At 34.9% G+C, this 12,671-nt stretch overlaps 1 protein-coding gene across 1 annotated transcript; it reads left to right on the top strand.

Annotated features, from left to right (window-relative positions):
* The first annotated feature begins 5,904 nt into the window (after positions 1-5,904).
* On the top strand, positions 5,905-11,771 carry LOC124364423. The gene is made up of 3 exons (XM_046819912.1): positions 5,905-6,040; positions 11,009-11,184; positions 11,601-11,771. The coding sequence occupies exons 1-3, from the start codon at positions 5,997-5,999 to the stop codon at positions 11,687-11,689; spliced, it is 309 nt and encodes a 102-aa protein (XP_046675868.1). The 5' UTR covers positions 5,905-5,996; the 3' UTR covers positions 11,690-11,771.
* The last annotated feature ends 900 nt before the right edge of the window (positions 11,772-12,671 follow it).

Here is a 12,671-nt window from a genome sequence, read left to right as displayed (position 1 = left end):
CATTCTCTGAGAATTTTCCGCCTGTGGGTGCAAGCAGACGTTGCCTTATAATGTTTTAGTTATTAGATGTTTCCAGCCAATGAATTGCTATTTTACATCAAAGTTTTTGAGGGTGTTCCTGGCCCTTGGCGATTCAAATCTCCCAAAATTTAGGAGCACCTGAATAGACTCCTAGGTTGAACCTTATAAAGGTTCTGAACTTTTGTAATACATATCATTAGCCAAGTTTCAACAAATTAATCTTGACAGAGACTGTAGAGTTCTGCCTTTGGAAACAGTATCTTTGTTTCGGAATCTTTCTGATACTGATTGCTCCCAATTACTTCAAATCCTGATTTCGTCTTCTTGGTGTGTTAAGCTGTAGGATATTCCAGTTCATAGAAAATTGCAACTACTAGAACATGCTAGAATCCTGTGCAGATGTATGGTTGTAGAGACGATTTGTAGATGGTTAAAAATATTTAACTTCAAAACTATTAGAAGATGAGAATATTTAAGGATTACTTAAATAAAATTGGTATTACCTCCTACTATAAAGATAGGCTAACTAAAATTGTTTTTAATTTTTTGAACTTAAAACGCTACGAATATTAATAACTCCTGACGGTTAAACCCAAGGGGGGTTGGTCTGGGGAACATTATGCAATAAGAATAAGGAAATAGCGGAGAGTCGAACGAACGGAGAGTCGTGGGTAGTTTGAAAGAAAAATCTGATGATAACTATATCTGACAATTTTTATTTCCTACTAATTATTCCATATAACTAATAGTTTATCATAATATTATCCAAATATTTACATTTAAAACTTTTTTAGTTATTATGGCTTATATTTTTACTTGAAAATTAAAAAGACAAATGTGCCCAAGAAAGAATTAAAAAATAAATTTATCTTTTTCCTTTAAAAATGTAAATTCTCATGCGTAAGAGAACGAAATTCCCATTCCCGGTATGCAGGGAGTCTTGCATACCGAGATTCATCGGTAGTTAATGACTTAATTATTAGTCAGTTAGACTCCACGCCTAATGACCGTAAATCAGTACCAAGTAATATTTAGAGTTGCCGAAGAATTGCATTACTTCTCATTGATACAATACGTGTTTTTATATATAGACCATATCAATAAACGCACACATGTTTTTGAGAAATACAATATTTTTTTATGAAAATATTACACTATAAAAACACAGGTAATATTGCAGGTAAAATTAACACACTTTTTGTATGATTTTCCAAAATTAAATCTACGCTGTACGTTAACCGGTGTTTCTGTCTTATTCATGGAGTATTGTGAGCTCTTTATTTTCGATGCACATTCTATTCTCGTAATTACTTTTCAGTCTTAAACTGCTGACTCTGCTATTTTGATAAGCTCATTTACGCTCAATTGAAGAATAACAGGGATTTTAGTTTTTGTTAAAACACTGACTTCAATCAATAATTTCAATTTACATTCTTCTCTAAAACCTGTTACGTATTTTAATTATATTCCATATACAAACTTCTATCTAAAAATTTCCGATCCATTTCTTGACATTAACTTTATTCCTTTCTGTATTCTGTATTTTATTAAAAAACCTTAAATACCACGCGCGTTAGAACGTGAGTGATAAATGGGTCCTTTGTTATACGAATGGAAAATAAATTTACTTTCTTACGTGTAGCTACTAACTGGATAAAACTATAAATTAAGACGCAATATTACCACCCTGTAAAAGTTCAAATGCATATTTAACATTTTATCAATGGCAAACTTTCCTGTGGTGTTTTTTGTGCTTACTCTGACTTTAATGTGATTAATTGGACATAATTCCACATTATGTACTACGTGGTTCAATAAGATAATATTCTGTTCATTCTTTATGTGAATGCTCAGGATTTTGTGTATATAACAAATATGAACTTATAATCAATGTACCTCTTTGAACCAAAACGATTTTAATAATTCTATGAATGACATAAACTTAATATAATTATATACCTCCTCTTAAACCAACGGAAAGTTTCCAAGCTCTTAGACACAAATGCGCAGATAATCGGACATAACAGGTTGAAGAAGCTAAGGTCCAGGACCTTCTATTAGGTGAGCTCATATTATCTAACTCGATCTTATCGATCTCATCTTGCTACGGGTAAAATTTCATCTAAACCTCAAACCCATAGTTTATTAATGGCCACTGTGGATACATCCATATCAGTGGTAGATTTCGCCTATTTTCAGGCAATTTCTACGGAATGATATTCAGCATTATCAAAGTATAACTTGTCTATGTAGCAATACATTTCCATGCAAAACTTGAAATACAGTGCACATCTCGTTTCTCGAAATGTCTCGTGGAAGACAGATATCAGAATTTTTCAACAATCCTCTGAGTAGAGGAAAAATAAGTTAAGTTTTAAGTAAACGCTCAATCCGTTCCCGAGATATCCTGCATAAAGTTAGCCTTCGTTAATGCTCAGTAAACTCAATAGAGGGCCACACCATTATCAAATTCCATGCAACCTATATAGAATTGAAACTTCATGATAAAGATCAAGTCCATAACTCAATACTTTTCGAGATAACGTGAGGACAGTCAGTCCAAAGTTATAAATGATACTATGCATACTATAGTTATTCATCTAAAGTTCGTCAGATTATTTATTATATACACTTAATGAAATAACAGTAATAATGTTTTCGGTAGTAATTTTTAAGTTAAACTCTTAATAGTGTTGGTGTGCCGGCAGATCTGTTGTTGCCTGACTAAAAAAGCGCCATGTCATCTAATTTTCGTTATCTCTTTAACCACACTTTATTTACTACGTAAAAACATGTTTATAAGGGCATTTCTCCAAAAATTGCAGTTTGAGTCATTTTCCAAATGATAAAATTTACACTTTTTCTAAACAGTAAAAAATCACAAAGCAATAAAAGAAAAAACATATATAAATGATGAAAAACTGTAATCAAATAAAAAAATATATATGGTTTTCTTTATATGTTGCTGTTTAAAGTATAGGTGTATCCATAACGTCAAATAACCATGAAGAGAGTAGGTCTTACAGTCCATTGAAACGTCCATAGAAAACTTATATTGTTAACGCGCCAAGAAAGGTTTTACGGATAGAAATATCCAAGCACCTAACGAATTTACAGAACAGCTGACAATGCCGTGTCGGCACGCCCGTACTATTAGTATTACTTCCCAATACTCGTTAGCAGATATTTTTCTGTATAACAATAAAATAAACTGTAGCTAGTTGTAGAAAACAATAACTTTTAATAAAAAAGTTTACTTTTCTTAAAAATGACTATTTAAGAAAAGTAGCTTATTGTATATACAAGATTCTGTGTATATTTTAAAAGTGTACTTGAAAAAGTTGTTATTTCCAACGAAATATTGTACGAAAAATTGTAGTTTTCTTTTGAAACTGCTCTAAGAGACTATATAAATAAATAAATATATATATATATATATATATATATATATATATATATACATATATGTGTATATATGAAAAGTTTATTATATATCTTTTACTATAAAGCACAAGATGAGGAGATTGCGGGCAAAGCTGCAGGTAACTTCTAGTATATATAATTATGTATATAGAAGTATATACAATAAGTGTGTATACAAATATATTTTTATATAATTTCTGAAAGAGCATGGGAAAAATGAATGGTATATCTTAAAAAAATAAATGTATTAACTACCAATATTTATTAATTAACTCCCATGTTTATTAATTCCCAGATCTCCAACTTTCTATCTTATAAAAAAATCCATATATATGGAGACAACAACAACTACAAACCTTAGTAAAGAAAATTGACTACTTCATTTCAAACCTATCAAAAATAAACCAACCAGTTTCATAAACATGATTTTAGTTATTGTTGATTCCACATTACAGTGTACACAAACATATCAGATGATGGTGGTATAACAGTTCCGGTCAAACATTTCCTCAACAGAAGACCTACTGAATTTTATCCTTTTACTTATTTCTTACTTAAATTAATATATTTTATTTTAATAATTACCTGTTTTTGATATAAGAATAAATGATATCTATAAGTAAAATAATATTAGAACCAAGGATAGCTCCGTTTGCAAATTTAATTACGGGGTTATTGAATTGAAAATATCTCAATTTCTGTGAAAGACCTTTGTAGCGATGAAAACGTGTTTATTGATTATATTAATAACTTAGCTTATGGTCTTAGAAAATTAGGATATCCTTATAAAGTTATCAAGAACAATTTGAATCAACCATCAAATAATAATAATAATTTTTCCCATAACGATCAATTCCAAAAATTTGAAACAAAATTTTATTCTTGCCTCGACAAAATCAACTCAAACATGGAGAAAGCATTTAAACTCTTCCAAACCTCAATAAAATAAATACTTAATTTCCAAATCTCAAAGAGTTGTATTTATTATCACAACTAATATTAAAAGGTAAATAAGGAATCACAGCCCTTTGTTTGTATATCTAGCTAAACCTTACTGTGGCACCTGTAATATAATGTTAATAAGTAAACGTTCTAAACTATTATAAGAGATCAAGCAAAGGGAATATCAACTGTGACATATCTATTTTGTTACTTCTGTTAAAACAGTATATCGGCCAAACACCGAATCCTTTCGGCTACGCGAACGAGTATCTGACCATCGATTTGACATTGTTAATAGCGGCTCAGAAGGACATTAGCAGTCACTCTCTACATGTACACGAACAAAATTACTTAGAAAATTGTTACACCATAAAAGTTAAAAGTAGAATCTCAGAAATTCCAGACGTGAAAACCTTAATACTACATAATAATGTATACTTAAAACAAGATATCCGAGGGGTCTTAATTTAAGACAATAAAAATATTGTGTAGTTATTCACACACATAAATGAAATTACTTGTCATTGTAATGTTTATTTTGATCCTTTCCTTAATTTATTTTTTTATATTTGTTGTAATTAATATTTATACAGTTCACATTGATTTGGTGAAGAGAATAACCTATTTATTCACAAATAACCCACCAAAAAAGTAATATTTGTGAATCAGCCTTAAATGTTGTAGAAGCTAGTGGCATTATTTAATGGTGAAGCTTTAAATAATAATAATAATAATAATAATATTATGATTTTGTTATATTGTAGATACATAAAGACAAAATCATGCAATTATAAAAAATAGATCCGTGAAGAGCTTGAATCCAACTGATGAAAAATATTTTCAATACATAAATTCAGATATAGCGTATATTTAGTTAGTAGAAAATGGTTTACTTATACATTTTTTCATTTAGCTACAGATTTTTATATCACTAGATTTTGTGTTTTTTATGTGACATTACGAAACTTCTTGTCTTGTATTTCAATATAAGTAAGAATAACTGAATTTCTCTATTCTTGTAGTAAAATTACGTTTAATGAATGTTATATAGCTTTTTTTAATATTACATTTGATATAATCTTGACTGTTACAAATATTTTTGGTCCAGTTGCTGTTCAAATAATTTCAAGTATAATTACGTTAGTCCACACAGTAACCGTTCTGTCTAAACGAAGGTGGTGATAAATTTATTGTGTACATTTTACGCACCACTGCATATTTCATGGCAATAAATTTAGCTTTATACTAAAAGTTTATTGTAGTAACAGAATAGGAAACAATCTATTGTAAATTTACCGTTTACCACTTCTGTATCACATTTAGTTGATAATTGAATATAATCTGTCAATTACACTTCAATTTATGCAAGAATAATGATATAAGAATAATGCAATATAATCAGAATAAAAAATTAATAACTATAAAATGACATTAACTGAAAAACAGAATATTAATTGTCTAAAACGCCCTAGTAAAAGTATTACTCTTTCAATAGTTTTCAGTAATAAAACATTTACTTAGAGCATAAATGATGATGAACAGCAGTAAATGGGATGTAGATACTTATAAACTACAAAAACACGTGCAATCTGTGTATATAAAGCATTTGAATGCAAAACTTGTATCACTCAACTACGTACATCCTTTTCTTACGGTAAGTTTTAATATAGGCCTAATCACCACGTAATTGCAATAATACATTTAATTTTAAGAATAATGCCATTACTTTTAACTGTAAAAAATGCTTTAATTAGAAGTATAAATTTGCTAGAACCTTGCTTTTCGAGGGTTAAAAAAAGGAACCGTATTTTGCTCTGTGCATGTTTTTTTCTTACTTTCAGATTTGCAAATTTCTTTAAATGCTTAAAAAAGACGGCAGATAGTTTTAGTTTGTTTGTGATGTAGGACGTAAATGGTAAGATTAATGAAAGATACTAACTTCATGCCTATATTTGTAACTAAATCACATGATTCAATTGGTTGAGTTTACATGATATAGTGTTTTAATATTAATTGTAATAAAAATTATGTACATATGTATTGACGAGTTACCTGATGACGAAATATTTGGTTTAGATACGCCTCGTACAAAAAATAAACTATATTGGAAAAGTATTGTTTTAATGAAATTTATTACCATTTTGGTTATGAGTTGTTTGAATAAATACAGTGATCAACTCTAAAATTTGAATCGTATTTTTAAACTTCACTAATTACGTGTATGCAAATAGCTTTATTTTTTGATATATCTCGAAGTTACCGAACACAGATGTTAAAAAAAATGTTTGATATATTATACACATCAAATCAGGAAATAAATTTAAGTACACTGGGAAGACAATATGTATATAGTTATGAAAAGTAATAAATAAAACATAGGTTTGCTCTCTGTCTTAAATGTTGTTATTCTGTCTTAGAGCCCATGAAATTTTGCTCTTGTAATAAAAAACAGATGTCTAATATTGTTACGCAATTAATAGAATCAAGGTCAGTTTTATACTTAGTCAAACCGCTTATAATGTGATATTATCGTGCACTACAATATTATATTAATATTATATTATATCAATATTATAATATTATTAATATTGTATTAATGTAATTTATTGCAATTGCGCGCACAAGTGGGAATTACTGACTGTAATTATTAATTTATGCTGTGATATATGAGTCTCACCATCCGCAGACATGTTACAGCTGCCTCTTCTGTCACAATGTTACCCGAGACATACTTCTGTGTAACAGTTGGCGAGTTTATAATGAGCTGCTAGGATGCAATTAAAAAACTAACACGATTAATTATCTGGTTCTGATGTAAAATATATCAAGGATGGCTCAATGATGAGAGAAATTATGTGTGGTTAAGTATATGTGTGACAGTATTTTTAATACGTTTATGGTCTACGCACTCTGTATTTTAAAACTGACGTAGAAATTGTTGAATGATAAAGATTGATAATTACCATTAATAATGAAACCACGTTTGGCCTGTAGTGCCGGCCGAGAGTCTCAATACCTGCAGAGCTGTGTCTGCTGCCTGTCCTCCCATAACGTTATCCATAACATACGTCTGTCTGTTGCAGTGAAACCATGACGTTGTCTGTAGTGCCAGCCGAGAGTCTCAATACCTGCAGAGCTGTGCCTGCTGCCTGTCCTCCCATAACGTTATCCATAACATACGTCTGTCGGTTGCAGTGAAACCATGACGTGGTCTGTAGTGCCAGCCGAGAGTCTCAATACCTGCAGAGCTGTGTCTGCTGCCTGTCCTCCCATAACGTTATCCATAACATACGTCTGTCGCTTGCAGTGAAACCATGACGTGGTCTGTAGTGCCAGCCGAGAGTCTCAATACCTGCAGAGCTGAGTCTGCTGCCTGTCATCCCATAACGTTATCCATAACATACGTCTGTCTGTTGCAGTGAAACCATGATGTTATCTGTCGTGCAAATCAAGAGTCTCAAAACCTGCAGACCTGTTTCCGCTTCCTATCCTTCCATAACATACGTCTGTCTGTTGCAGTAAAACCATGATGTTATCTGTAGTGCAAATCAAGAGTGTCAAAACCTGCTGACCTATTTCCGCTACCTATCTTCCCATAACGTTATCCATAACATACGTCTGCTGTTGCAGTGAAACCATGATGTTGTCTGTAGTGCTAGCTGTGAGTCTTAATACCTGCAGACCTGTGTCCGCTGCCTATCCTCCCATAAAGTTATCCATAACATACGTCTGTATGTTGCAGTGAAACCATGATGTGGTCTGTAGTGCTAGCCGTGAGTCTCAATACCTGCAGACCTGTTTCCGCATCTTATCCTCCCATAACGTTATCCATAACATAAGGCTGTCGGTTGCAGTGAAACCATGACGTGGTCTGTAGTGCTAACCATGAATCTCAATATCTGCAGACCTGTGTCCGCCGACTATCCTCCCATAACGTTATCCATAACATACTTCTGTCTGTTGCAGTGAAACCATGATGTGGTCTGTAGTGCTAGCCATGAGTCTCAATACCTGCAGACCTGTGTCCTGTGCCTCTGCTCCTACAACGTTATCCATAACACGTCTGTCTGTTGCAGTGAAACCATGATGTGGTCTGTAGTGCTAGCTGTGAGTCTCAATACCTGTAGAGCTGTGTCTGCTGCCTGTCCTCCCATAACGTTATCCATAACATACGTCTGTCGGTTGCAGTGAAACCATGACGTGGTCTGTAGTGCCAGTCGAGAGTCTCAATACCTGCAGAGCTGTGTCTGCTGCCTGTCCTCCCATAACGTTATCCATAACATACGTCTGTCGGTTGCAGTGAAACCATGACGTGGTCTGTAGTGCCAGCCGAGAGTCTCAATACCTGCAGAGCTGTGTCTGCTGCCTGTCCTCCCATAACGTTATCCATAACATACGTCTGTCGGTTGCAGTGAAACCATGACGTGGTCTGTAGTGCCAGCCGAGAGTCTCAATACCTGCAGAGCTGAGTCTGCTGCCTGTCCTCCCATAACGTTATCCATAACATACGTCTGTCTGTTGCATTGAAACCATGATGTTATCTGTAGTGCAAATCAAGAGTCTCAAAACCTGCTGACCTATTTCCGCTACCTATCTTCCCATAACGTTATCCATAACATACGTCTGCTGTTGCAGTGAAACCATGATGTTGTCTGTAGTGCTAGCTGTGAGTCTTAATACCTGCAGACCTGTTTCCGCTTCCTATCCTTCCATAACATACGTCTGTCTGTTGCAGTAAAAACCATGAAGTTATCTGTAGTGCAAATCAAGAGTGTCAAAACCTGCTGACCTATTTCCGCTACCTATCTTCCCATAACGTTATCCATAACATACGTCTGCTGTTGCAGTGAAACCATGATGTGGTCTGTAGTGCCAGCCGAGAGTCTCAATACCTGCAGACCTGTGTCCGCTGCCTATCCTCCCATAAAGTTATCCATAACATATGTCTGTATGTTGCAGTGAAACCATGATGTTATCTGTAGTGCAAATCAAGAGTCTCAAAACCTGCTGACCTGTTTCCGCTTCTTATCCTCCCATAACGTTATCCATAACATAAGGCTGTCGGTTGCAGTGAAACCATGACGTGGTCTGTAGTGCTAACCATGAGTCTCAATATCTGCAGACCTGTGTCCGCCGACTATCCTCCCATAACGTTATCCATAACATACTTCTGTCTGTTGCAGTGAAACCATGATGTGGTCTGTAGTGCTAGCCATGAGTCTCAATACCTGCAGACCTGTGTCCTGTGCCTCTGCTCCTACAACGTTATCCATAACACGTCTGTCTGTTGCAGTGAAACCATGATGTGGTCTGTAGTGCCAGTCGAGAGTCTCAATACCTGCAGAGCTGTGTCTGCTGCCTGTCCTCCCATAACGTTATCCATAACATACGTCTGTCGGTTGCAGTGAAACCATGACGTGGTCTGTAGTGCCAGCCGAGAGTCTCAATACCTGCAGAGCTGTGTCTGCTGCCTGTCCTCCCATAACGTTATCCATAACATACGTCTGTCGGTTGCAGTGAAACCATGACGTGGTCTGTAGTGCCAGCCGAGAGTCTCAATACCTGCAGAGCTGTGTCTGCTGCCTGTCCTCCCATAACGTTATCCATAACATACGTCTGTCGGTTGCAGTGAAACCATGACGTGGTCTGTAGTGCCAGCCGAGAGTCTCAATACCTGCAGAGCTGAGTCTGCTGCCTGTCCTCCCATAACGTTATCCATAACATACGTCTGTCTGTTGCATTGAAACCATGATGTTATCTGTAGTGCAAATCAAGAGTCTCAAAACCTGCTGACCTATTTCCGCTACCTATCTTCCCATAACGTTATCCATAACATACGTCTGCTGTTGCAGTGAAACCATGATGTTGTCTGTAGTGCTAGCTGTGAGTCTTAATACCTGCAGACCTGTTTCCGCTTCCTATCCTTCCATAACATACGTCTGTCTGTTGCAGTAAAAACCATGAAGTTATCTGTAGTGCAAATCAAGAGTGTCAAAACCTGCTGACCTATTTCCGCTACCTATCTTCCCATAACGTTATCCATAACATACGTCTGCTGTTGCAGTGAAACCATGATGTGGTCTGTAGTGCTAGCCGTGAGTCTCAATACCTGCAGACCTGTGTCCGCTGCCTATCCTCCCATAAAGTTATCCATAACATATGTCTGTATGTTGCAGTGAAACCATGATGTTATCTGTAGTGCAAATCAAGAGTCTCAAAACCTGCAGACCTGTTTCCGCTTCTTATCCTCCCATAACGTTATCCATAACATAAGGCTGTCGGTTGCAGTGAAACTATGACGTGGTCTGTAGTGCTAACCATGAGTCTCAATATCTGCAGACCTGTGTCCGCCGCCTATCCTCCCATAACGTTATTCATAACATACTTCTGTCTGTTGCAGTGAAACCATGATGTGGTCTGTAGTGCTAGCCATGAGTCTCAATACCTGCAGACCTGTGTCCTGTGCCTCTGCTCCTACAACGTTATCCATAACACGTCTGTCTGTTGCAGTGAAACCATGATGTGGTCTGTAGTGCTAGCTGTGAGTCTCAGTACCTGCAGACATGTGTCCGCTGCCTATCCTCCCTTAACGTTATCCATAACATACTTCTGTCTGTTGCAGTGAAACCATGATGTGGTCTGTAGTGCTAGCCTTGAGTCTCAGTATGTTATTGATGGAGGTTATCCCCACATCGCAACAACCTATTATAGTCGACGGTGAATTATCCGCTAAAATGTTTCACGCTCTAGAAAATTTTGTTCCATCACGTCCGTTTGTGAAAAGAGATGTGAGTGATGGTAAGTATTCAAATTAGCGATTTTAAATTCAGAATAAATACTCTATAATGTTATGAAATGAATTAGATATGAATTATGAATTGGAATTTGATGATATCGTCAAGGCAGGGTTAAATATCTCTACTGACCATTACTAAACTACACTTAAGGAGACGAAAAGGCTATATAAGATGCTTTATTTCCAATGAAACTTTACCGGATGTATATTCAGATCAATACTTTTGGGAACGTATATTTAATTTTAATCAGATACTGAATTTAAATATTGCTGTTGCATTTCGTTTGAGCAGTGGTACTCAAAAAAGAATCAGAACGGTGTCCGTCAGATAAAACTCGTTCCTACATGCTGATTCGGTTAGTGAATATATTGAAAATTACCTGTTACCAATAGTTACTAAACTGTATAACTGTTGTAGAAATTGAACGTGTCGCTGCCATGAACAGTGAAGAATCAAACTATCGGCCAGATACGAGTAAGTCGTGTAAACCTCCAAGAATTTGCTAATATCCCAAAACTATCCTCGATGTGCCAGTTGCATTAATGATTATTGCATTAAATTTTTGAATAATAATGTTTATCTACTGTTTGTTCTTTGTTTTCCTAAATTGAACATGGTTGTATTATATTATTAGGACTAATATAATAATGGAGAAGTCTATATATATATTATTGGGTAGAGCATATGTAAGTTTATTCAGAAGAGAAATTTAAAGGCATTATAGGTTAATTGAATAAAACACTTTAGGCAAGAAAACAAATTCATTGTATGAAATTACTTATATATTACCATACAATGCTCTAGTAGCTGTTCGAAATGTTCACCTATATTTTGTATTCACTTCATACAACGACTGAGAACAGAACCACACATTTTTACCAATCAAGTTTTATTTTTATTATCAAGTTTAAATGCGTTTCTAATTAGGTTTCTGATTTCGTCAAGATTTTGCGGTTTTGAAGCTTACACGGTCTTTTATATACTACGTCACAGAAAAAAATCACATGGGGTAAGGTCTGGGGTGCGCACAGGCCAATCGATTGTACCACGGTGACCAATTCACTCATTACTGTAAATGTGTTATTTAAAGAATCTTGAATGACATGAAATGATAACGAAATGTGCTGGGACACCATCATCTTGCCAGATGAGCGAATGGGTATTGAAAGCAGGATTGTTTCTGAGCTGGGGAACTACTACTTCTTGCAGCAATCGTAATTAACTTTCTGAATTAACATTTCCTTGAGGAAAATAAGGACTAATCAATGCATTACTCGAAATATATCCTCATAACATAACAACAGGCACCTTAAGTTCTGCTTGGATTACTTTATGAGGGTTTAAATCCTACCAGTACACGCAGTTATGCCGATTAGCGCATCCATTTAGTTTGATATATGCCTTATCACACCACAAAATTGTTCGCATGAAATTTGGATTAGCTTCTGAGCGAAAAATTATTGTCTCACAGAATTCCAATCGCCTAGC

This window comes from Homalodisca vitripennis, chromosome 6 (assembly GCF_021130785.1).
Source record: "Homalodisca vitripennis isolate AUS2020 chromosome 6, UT_GWSS_2.1, whole genome shotgun sequence".
NCBI classification, from domain to species: Eukaryota; Metazoa; Arthropoda; class Insecta; order Hemiptera; family Cicadellidae; genus Homalodisca; species Homalodisca vitripennis.
This window is presented reverse-complemented; position numbering and strand designations above follow the sequence as displayed.